This window comes from Gossypium hirsutum, chromosome A07 (assembly GCF_007990345.1).
Source record: "Gossypium hirsutum isolate 1008001.06 chromosome A07, Gossypium_hirsutum_v2.1, whole genome shotgun sequence".
In the NCBI taxonomy this organism is placed as follows: domain Eukaryota; kingdom Viridiplantae; phylum Streptophyta; class Magnoliopsida; order Malvales; family Malvaceae; genus Gossypium; species Gossypium hirsutum.
In genome coordinates, this window is record NC_053430.1 from 72,134,907 (window position 1) to 72,145,563 (window position 10,657).

Genomic DNA, 10,657 nt, shown 5'->3' on the forward strand with positions numbered 1-10,657 from the left:
AATTAGAGGTTTATAACATCTTTAGTTAGCTCTATTATCTTGCATAGTTTTTTGGTTTATATGATTAAACCATTTCAAACTTAATGTCCCTGTTACTCACATAAATACTAAGAAATCATTAGTTTAATACCATCAGTAAAATGCATGTCTCACTAAGTAAAAGATTCGAAAAGACTTAATTTGGTTTCTAAACTCATGAAATATTGAGTTGCCATGGAATGTATTCTGAACACTATTAAGCATGATGAAAATGAATTAAGTTGATTAATGTAGTTGTCCTAGCCTATACATGTTATTGACTATTGAAGTTGTGTTTCTATTGCTAAAGTACATTCATACATTTAGATAATTTTGAAAACTTAATTTAAAATTACATTAGGGATCAATATTCTATTTAGTTAAATTAATCTAGTTTAATCATCATCACTCAAATTATTGTGTTTTTATCACCAAATTTTTAACTTATAATTTTATAGATAATTGATTAACATATACAGTCCTCATGGAGATGATAACTCATTTCACTTACTTATTACTTGAACGATTGTGTACACTTGCACAAAAATCTCATTACAATAGATATTGATAGCATCCAACCATTTGATTATCTACTTCTTCACCACCTCTTTCATAATGGGGTTCAACCTCCTTTGCTACTCAATAGAATTGCCATGGCAGTCTTCAAGTAGGATTTTGTGCATGCAGAGTGTGAGGCTGATTTCTTTTAATAGATGCGATTTTCAAACCTAAGACCGTTTTGAATTTCTTAAGAACAACTAACAACTTAACCTCTTGCACATCAGTTAGCTCAGCAGACACAACTACGGGTAATGTGTTATCCTTTCTTAAATATGCATACTTTAACTGTGAAGGTAGAGGTTTTAACTCTAAGTTGAGTGGTTCTTCTATTAAAAATTTAGAAGGGCTAAAAGTTTGAGTAAATAAATCTAATATGCAAACCTCTTTCCAGGTCTATTGACAATTAGTTTGGATTCTAGCAACTCATTGTGGTGTCCTAATGGCTCTTCATCGTCAATATAAACAGAATCTGATTCACTATGCTATTTGTCATGGTATTTTTTCTACAATTCCTCTTCCATAATAGAATCTAACAAATTGACAGCATGTCACTCTTCGATTTCATCAGCACATTTCAGAGCCTTGAAAACATTAAAAATGATCTGTTGATCATTCACCCTCATTGTTAATTCTCCCTTTTGAACATCAATCATAGTCCTACCTGTTCCAAGGAAAGGTCTAACCAAAATAATAGGCACATCTTTGTCATCTTTATAGTCGAACACAATGAAATCAACAAGAAAAATGAATTTATCTACCCTTATTAGGACATCCTCGATTGTACCTTTTGGGTGTGCATATGATCGATATGCTAATTGCAAGGTTACAGTGGTAGGTCTTACTTCACCAATTCCTAGCTTTTTGAACACAGACATGGGCATAAGATTTATGCTCGTTCCTAAATCACACAAGGCCTTCCCAGCATATTGGTTGCCAATTGATAGAGGTATTGTAAAGCTTCCTGGGTCCTTCAACTTTGGAGGTAATTTATTTGTCAACAAAGCAGTACACCCTTTAGTGAGTGTGACTATTTCAATTTCTCCTAATTCTCTTCTTTGAAAGTATGTCATTTCTCTATTTGGCATTCATATTGGATGGGTTATATCACAGAAGAAATCTTTGATAGAGATCATTCCATGATTCTAATGTTTTAGATGGTGAAGCATTCAACCATGTTCTAGCATGATCTCTTAAAGAATAGAGAAATAGTTTGAGTTTTAAGGCATATTTGGGGACACCTTACTGTCTAAAAGAATCGTAAACCTCCAAGAAAGGTCTTGTGGCACCTCAAACTTGAACAAGATGAATTAGCTCAAATTTGAAGCTGCTACATTAACGACCTAGGTGACTCTTCTGCTATTGACCTCCCAAGACATGCCCTGTGTAACAACCTATTCTTCAGTGGTGACAGAATAGTGGTTTCAGGACCACAAATTTCCATTGTGTCAATTCGTTAATATTATTTATAGAATATTTTTGGAGCCATTAGGATCGTATTAAAATTTGGTTAGGAAATTTTATCATTTCGGTAGTTAATTTAAGAAAAAGGACTAAATTCAAAAAGGTTCAAAACTTAGTGATTACTACATTTAAATGATTAAATAGCTTAACTACTAAATTAGGAGGAACCTATGTAGCAATTAGACCCTAGCATTAACATTGGAAGGCATTCTGGATGAAAATTATAAAATATTACATGTTTTAATGGCAAAATGGTAAATTTTATAAAATCAAAACAAAATTAAATGAAGTAAAAGACATTTTCTTCTTTATTTCTCTTCTTCATAACTGAAAAAAACCATGAAAACTTAGGTCTAGAGGTTTGGATAGTTCACTCTCTTGCATGAATGAGTTTTTGAGCCCTATTTTTAATGAATTTTATGTTTTTGAGATCGTTGCAATTAGGTCCAGCTATCCCGTACCTTCGTTTTTGAATTTGTTAAAATTATAGAAGTTGCCATTGATGAATCTTGAATTTTTTTTATGATAAACATGTTTTTGGAGCTTTGATTGTGGTATTTGGTTGTTTTGTGAAGTCAGTTTTGTTAGATTTTAACATAAGGATTAAATTGTGAAAATGTCAAATTTTCAAGGTTTGATAGTGAAATTAATGTTTAATAAGGACCGTTTAAGGGCCTAGTATATTTGGCTATAATTTTGACTTGTGAAAAATGGTTAATTTGATGATTTTAAGGTTAAGGGGCTAAATTGTAAAAGTTGTAAAAGTTAGGGGTAATTGTGTAATTTTGAAAAATAAAAGGGTATAAAATGTAAAGTGAATTGGAATGTGAAATGTAAGCTAATAATTGAGGAATTTTAAATTTTAGATTAAGACCCTGTTGATATACGTGGAAAAGGAAAATTTTTGGATTAGCCTTGAACTTCAGCAACTACTACAGTTCAGTCCAAGTAAGTTCATACGGTTTATAATTTAACATATATATGAAATGTTGGATGATATGATATGATATGATGTAATAGATATATTTGATTATAGATGACGTAAAGTTATTTGAGAAATGTTATTGAATTTCAATACTTGGATCAGTTGGATGCGGGATAGAGTACAATTGAATGTTGGCGTGTTATGTGGGGGATTGGATTGATGTGGTGTGATATATATTTTTCTAGAGTAGGTTGAGTTTTAGCATTTTTTGTGAACTCTCGTGTTACACTCACTGTTTCAGCATGTTTTCGGTTGGACTAGCTCTTATGAGCATCTGGCGTGTAATCTGGTGGATTAGCTTTTATGAGCATCTGGTGTGTTATAAGGTGTATTAGTTTTTATAAGCATCTAGCGTGTTATTCGTTGGATTAGCTCTTATGACCATATGCAGTGTTATCGGGTGGATTAGCTCTTACAAGCAATTGTCATGTTTCTGTTGGAATATCTATGTACTAATATCCGTAAGTTGTTCATCAAATCGTAAATCTCTGTATTATAACTTGTTTAGTGGTTTTGATAGTTATAACATGTATTTGAGCTTTAAATTGAACTATACAATCCACTGGGTTGAGATTTTGGATGACATGGAACATGTGTAGTTGAGTTATTATTGAATGATTAATTGTATTAATTTGGTACGATTTATCGATTTTGTACATCAAACTTACTAAGCTTCAATGAGCTTACTTGTGTTATTTTTTGTTCTTGTAGATTCTTTGAATGTTGGACGGTCAGATTGGCACTCAAGTCACACTATCCATCCATTTTCGGTAGTTTTTGGACATTTTAGCCTAGGTTTATAATGGCATGTATAGGATGTTATGTAAAGGTATTTTGGTATATTTGTATCTTGATGTTTATGAAGGATTGATGAACTTATAATGCCTGTTAGGTAAGTTTTTTTGGTCGTTTTTTGAGAATTGTTTTGTATGGCATTTTGGCACAAGATGTTGGCTTGGAATTGGTCAATTGCGATGTGTTTTAAGCACATATAGAATGAAGTTTTTGTGCATGGAAACAGGTAATGTTCACATGTTTTGGTAATTGTTATGTTGTTAGAATTGTAGTTCCTTTGAATGGCATATTGGTTATTTGATTTAGGATTTTGAAATGGCATATTGATTTGTGCGAGGATGTTGTTTAGGTCCCTTTTAAAGTGTGATTAAATAGGTTGAATGTTTATGCATGGCATGGTTTTGAAATGGCTTGATTTTAGGTAAATTTTGGGTCCACACGGCCTGAGACACGGACGTGTGTCATCTGATGTTTTCCTTAGGGTTCACATCAGAGAGTTAGATGGCCTGGCATACAGACCCGTGACACGGCCGTGTGACCCCACTTAGAGAGTTACATGGGTAAGGATAATGGCCGGGACACGATCGTGTGTCCCTAGTTCGAGGGTTACACATCCTGAGACATGGTCATGTGTCTCAATCGTGTGAGGCACACGGTCGTGTGACCCCTATTTCCAAATTTTTGTTACTTTTTCCTAAACTTTCCAAATTGTTTCAAATTGATCCTGAATTACTTCTAAGTTATTTTTAGGGCCTCGAGGGCTTGATTAGGGACAATATGCATGTTTATGAATGGTTTATGTTATAATTAAATTATTGAATGATTTGAAGTTGAAATGTTTACGATTGTTCAGTAATGCTCCATAACTTTAATCTGGTGGTGGAGATGGGTTAGGGGTGTTACAGCCCGACCATATAACACCTCAATCTTATCCATTGATTAGTTATTTATTATTGTTGAAGCAATTTGTGAACTGAATTTAAACTTTTTATAAGTAATTTAACCTAAGCACATTTTATTATTTTACCACCTACGGTTAAACTAACCCAAATTTAGATCTATACATTTACCAACCCTTTTTTAGTCAGTTTATATAAGCCCTAAAAATTTCAGCCTAATCCTAGTTTATTTTCTATGTCTAATTCAAGTTTTATCATTAAGGACTAAACCATAACAAATTCAAACTACCAGTATTATACCTGAATATTAAATTCAGTGTGTTTCTAGCGAATTTTATCAATTACAAGTCTAATCCTAAAATTTTATTAAGTTTTCTTATCATTTAAGGATCTAATAAGACTTATCAAGTTACATGACTAATTTATAATTTAAACAGACTAGAGAACCGAATTTAAAAAGACCAGAATTCAAACCCACAACAGTCCACTGCAACTTTTTTGTGCGAAAAATTTGATTTTAAACCCAATTTTTAGTTATTTAATGCCCAATTAAATTTGATTTAGCTATAATTAAATATCATACATAGTCATACACATTCATTAAATTTATTAATTAAGCCTCAATTAAGTAAAATTAAACATTCAATTTCATGCATATCACACATTGGTTAATTCAAACAAGTGGCATACCTTAGCCGCTAGTAAACCACTCCATGGAAGCTTTAGTTAAACGATGGTTAGTGTAAACATCATCCCTCAGACATCGTGTTATCAATCATCATGTTATCAAGCAACAATACACCGTAAATTATTCAATAATCAAACTCAAACATGCATATATGATATTATAAAACTCTCCAACATTAAAAATGTCCAATGTCCAAGTCCAATTACAACCAAAATTAAACTAAGTCCCAGAAGTTCCACAATGTCTGATTAACATCTCTAAAATTTGCAATTAAATTTCTACCAAGCCTTAATCTCTTGGAACTCTCTTGCTCGGCTCCTCAGCTCAATCCTATCAGTTAACTGCACAAATATGAGGGTTTGAGCTTAAAAAGCTCAGTGAATATTGATAAAATGAAGAGTAAATTAGAACCCAAATCATGCTTAAATAGAAACCAATCAAATACAAATTTTCAGTTACAATATCAATCCAAAATAGTTCAATGTCATATGCTCAACCATGTATCGAAAATCATAATTAATCATGGCATATAATTGTCAATTTAGCATATAAAATTTCATACATTTATATTGGCATATACAATCATGGCTTAATTGGGTGATCATACATCAAATAAATGGATCTCCATACTCTCAATAAGAATCAGAATCAATCTTGGATTGAGGAGGCTGAGGCCACACGCTCCCTTATATTACCTCAAATCAATCCCATTGAGTGGAGACACAAGCTCAACACTCCCTTATCTAATCCAGATTAGTCCACCTGGAGCCACATTTCTCACAAATAACATATTAATTTGGTAAGTACTCACAAATCCTATGGCATGGCAACTGTAACAGCCCGATTTTAGTCAAATCAGAATAGTGTTTTGGAGATCACAAATTCGAGGTTCAAAATAATTATTTATTTATTTAATTGAAGTCTACAGCATGATAGTATGATTGTGTAAAAATTTCGTGTAACGCCTTAATTTTCGGGATTTTTTCGGGTTTCTGTGATTTTTGGTAAATTTTGGAATTTTGGTGTTCTGAATATTGGAATTGTGTTTAAATGTGTTAGTAGGTCTTTAGAAGGCCCAAGCCTAGGTTAAACATGGTAAAATATCAAGGTTGGATTTTAAGTGAATAGGAGACTGGGTTAAGTGGGCTTTAAGAAGAACTTCGTAAGTCATGACACAAATAAGGCTTTGGTAAAGTGGCAAGGTGGCGCCACTAGATTCCTAAAAAAATGGCGCATAGGAAGGAATTAAAGGTCCAAGGTTCGAGTCGCAAAGTAGGCATGTAGTTACTTTTTAATTTTGGACATGTGCTGGGCACATGATCACTTAAGAGAATTTTAGCAAGGGCCTTACGGGGGTTGGGCTGATTGCTTTAGTTGATATTAGGGTTAGGTTCTTTTCTTTTTTTGTCTTGGAGGATTAGGGTTAGCCACCTGAAAGTTTTCATTCATTCATTTGAGTTCTCACAAAAGCCGAAAACGCAAGTTCCTCTTCTTGATGCCGAATTTTCTCCCTCTCTTTTTCTCCATTTTCTTTCTTCCCTTATGCTTCTTTTATTAGCCGAAACCTTCTGATCACCCTACTCACCTTCTCTGTCGATCCCATCCTCCACAAAACCTCCATAGTCGATTGCCATAAAAGCCGAATCCCAGAACTCACTACTTGTGCCGATTTCTCCAAAGCCAAAATCCTTCGGTATTTTTGTTCCTCTTGATCAACATTCATCTTCTCTAAACCCTTGGTACCGGTCGACAGTATTATTCCAAGGTTATAGCCTCGAATCATCATCTTCTTCACCACTTAAAAAGCCAAAATACCATAAGACTTAGGGGCTTATAGGCGAAACTTCAGATCTCCTGGATTCGGGTTCTGCCATCATTTAGAGGATAGATCTACATCAGATCTGCGTAGAAATCAAAGAGGAATAAGTGGTAAGTGTTCATTACTTCAAATCTAGTCTTATTTCTTTCAAGTTAGAAAAAGCTGAAGTCCCTAAAGGTTAGGGAGGCTGTCGATTTGGGCTTGTAGCTCTAAGGGATGTTATAATTGTTTTATTTTGATAATAGTGTGATCTAGAGGCTGTTGATCGAAGGCTTGGACAAGTGGAATGACTGGATCTCAACCTAGTCGCTAATTTCGGCAAAGGTAGGATCGCTAGTGCCTAAGGTGCTTTTGGCCGATTATGGTAAGGGGGTTAATACGTAGTTCATTTTTGGTAGTTAGATTAATGTGTTAGTAATCCAATTGTAGGCAATTCGTGTGTGTGGATCTCGTCAGCATATCGTCCAAACAGGTGTGTAACTGACACCCTTTCATAGTCTAGATTTGTAAAAGCCGAAATGCTGAAATGCCGAAAAACTGGTATTTTGTGGACTTGCGAGTGTGTGAATGCTCGTGAGGTAAATCGATTAACATTTTTGGTAAACTGCAATGTTTAGACTGCAGAGTGCATGATTTCTGTGCCTTCGATATTTTTGGGCTTTATGGGCGAAAATTGGGATAGTGGGCCAACAGGCCCAATTTGGTAAGAACCCTCGGTAAGTGTTTCTGTTAGCACGTGAAAGGTGGGAATATGCATGAAAACCCTTAAAACTGATAAATTACTGAAATACCTTTATAGGTTGACAATTTACAGATTTACCCCTAAGAGTAAAATTACTGATTTACCCTTAAGGTTAAGGTTGACCTGAATGCATGTTTGACTGTTATTATTTACTGCATGCCATGTTATTATTATTTGATGCATGGGACTGGGATATTGACGGAGGAAGTAGTGAAAGTGTCTTGTCCATGTACTGGAGGCTTTGCCTCAACTTACTGATAACTGAGGAGCAATGTTGCAATTGTGGAGTGTAGGGCTAGATGGGTTGAGCTATTCCTCACATGGAGTGTAGGGCTGGTACGGGTGGAGTGTAGCGATTGGTTATAGGTTGGGTTGGGCTTTCAGACACGAATATGTCTGATCTGTTCTAGAATGGGCCTCTGAGCCATACTGTTATCTGAAAATGGGGCTAAGGTCCTATTTATTCTGAAAAGGGCTTCGGCCCAATACATACTGTTATCTGAATAGGCTTAGGCCCAATGGGCTTGAGCTGACTTGGGCTTTGAATGGGTTTTCCTTACACACTGAGTTTTCCAAACTCACCCCTTTCCCCTCCATCCTTGCAGGTGAGCCCTAGTTGGTGGACTTGGAGCTGGGCGGGATTCAGAGTGGCCACGAAGATTAATTGCTATTTTTTTTAAGTTTCGCAATTATTATTTTGATTATTTTGTTTCTGGTTTAAGTTGTAATAAGGCTGCTCTTTTTATTATTTTATTTATTTTGGGTTATTAAATTGGTTAGCTTTAGAACGTGTTTTATAAAATTTTCCTATTTTCAAAATATCACAATAACCAAGCAAAGCTTTCGTAATGTAAACATTTTCAAAGGAAATGAATATTTTAAATAGACTTAAACTTCATTAATTATTCGTGGACCAGTAACAGGCTTAAAGTGTGGCAATGGATGTGTACATGTATAGGATTGGATCCGTGAAGAGCTTGGTACTTAAGCAGTCCAACAGACTCACCTCCTCTTTTTTGGCTTCCTACCTGGTGCACAGCTTCCATTCACTTTAACTTAAAACAAAACATTCTTCAAACACTAAGAAAGATTTTTAGATAAAACATGAATTTTATAGAAACGCTTCAATGTGACATGCCGGATTCGGCCGTAACGTCTAGGTCGGGTTTGGAGTGTTACATTTAGTGGTATCAGAGCCCGGTTGCAACAACTCGGCTGTGGATTGGGTCCAAAAAGATTTTCAAAACTTTAAGCCCAAGGAGGGTATTTTTGGAAAAATTTGACTTTTGAAAACAAATTCTTTTTGTTGAAAGGAGATATTTTCCAAACCTGTTTTCTTCAAATCAAATGTGTGAGAAATGGATCTCAAAAAGGCCTAAATCTTTTGAGTTTGTCTGAAAACTGATGAGGTGGCACACTGAACCCTCGGCACCAAGTTTGTAAGTATCTTTCTGTTTTATATACTGAACTGTACTGTAGATAGTACTGAGCCTTAGATATAGTTCTATAGATAATGTAGCATTAAGGCTACAAAATTGAGACTGTAGGGTAAACTAAGCCCTAGGGTACTGAGACAGTAGCTAAACTGCGGTCGCGCGAGAATAACTCTGAAACTTTATCTGTTCATAAGATATTCTGTAATAAACAGTGGAAACAGTAAACTAACGATATAAAATTTGTAATCAAATAAATCGATATGAGTACGAGAGCTACTCGGGGAAGAGGCCGTGGTCGAGGCCGAGGTAGTACTCAAGCTGGATCTTCGTCTTCTGAACACATACCAGCTGGCGAGGCACGACCACCATCAGTGGATGAAAATGGGCCGTATGATCGGGCCGCAGGGGGATGACTCTCTGTCCCAGGCCATGTTGAGAGTTTTGGAAAGGGTGGCCGGAGCTAGTGTCGGCCCCATGAATAGGGGGTCCATTTCTGAGCGACTCTGGGCCAACGGAGCTGATGTTTTTAGAGGTATATCTGGAGTAGCCCCAAATGTGGCTGAGTACTGGCTGGAAGCCACAGAGTGGATTATGGATGACCTGGACTGCTCAGTGGAGCAGAAGTTAAAAGTGGCGGTGTCATTACTGCGGGACGAGGCGTATCAGCGGTGGATCACTGTGAGAGAGGGTACCCCAGCTGAGAGGGTAACTTGGGAGTTGTTCAAGCAATCCTTCAAGGCAAAATATGTCGGAGCTAGCTATGTGGATGCACGAAGAAAGGAATTCCTGAACCTGACCCAGGGTAGTAAGACCGTTGCTGAATATGAGGCAGAGTTTCTGCGATTGAGCAAGTACGCTAATGGCATTGTCTCCCCCGAATATGAGCGAAGTGTTCGTTTTGAGGATGGCCTCAGGGATGAGCTAAGGGTACTCATAGCTCCGCAGAGAGAGCACGATTTTGCTGCACTGGTAGAGAAGGCTAAGATAGCCAAAGAGGTGAAGCAAGCCGAACGAAAGAACCGCGACAGGGATCGAAACCGGTTCAAGAGGGATGCTGGACCACCTGGTGCTGCAAACCGAAATGTTAAGAGAGCTAGGACGGAGGAACCAGTTGGAGCGGTTCCGGTGAACACGGTTAGACCACAAGCTTGTGGAGATTGTGGTAGAATGCATCTGGGGGAATGCTGGAAGTGTTTTGGGGCTTGTCTTCGTTGTGGATCAAAGGAACATAGGATCAGGGACTGTCCTAAGAG

General features: G+C 36.4%; 1 protein-coding gene across 1 annotated transcript; it reads right to left on the reverse strand.

The window, feature by feature from the left end:
• Positions 1 to 1,127: 1,127 nt before the first annotated feature.
• On the reverse strand, positions 1,128 to 1,649 carry LOC107963047 (uncharacterized). The gene has a single exon (XM_016899647.1). The coding sequence runs from the start codon at positions 1,647 to 1,649 to the stop codon at positions 1,128 to 1,130; it is 522 nt and encodes a 173-aa protein (XP_016755136.1).
• Between the last annotated feature and the right edge of the window lie 9,008 nt (positions 1,650 to 10,657).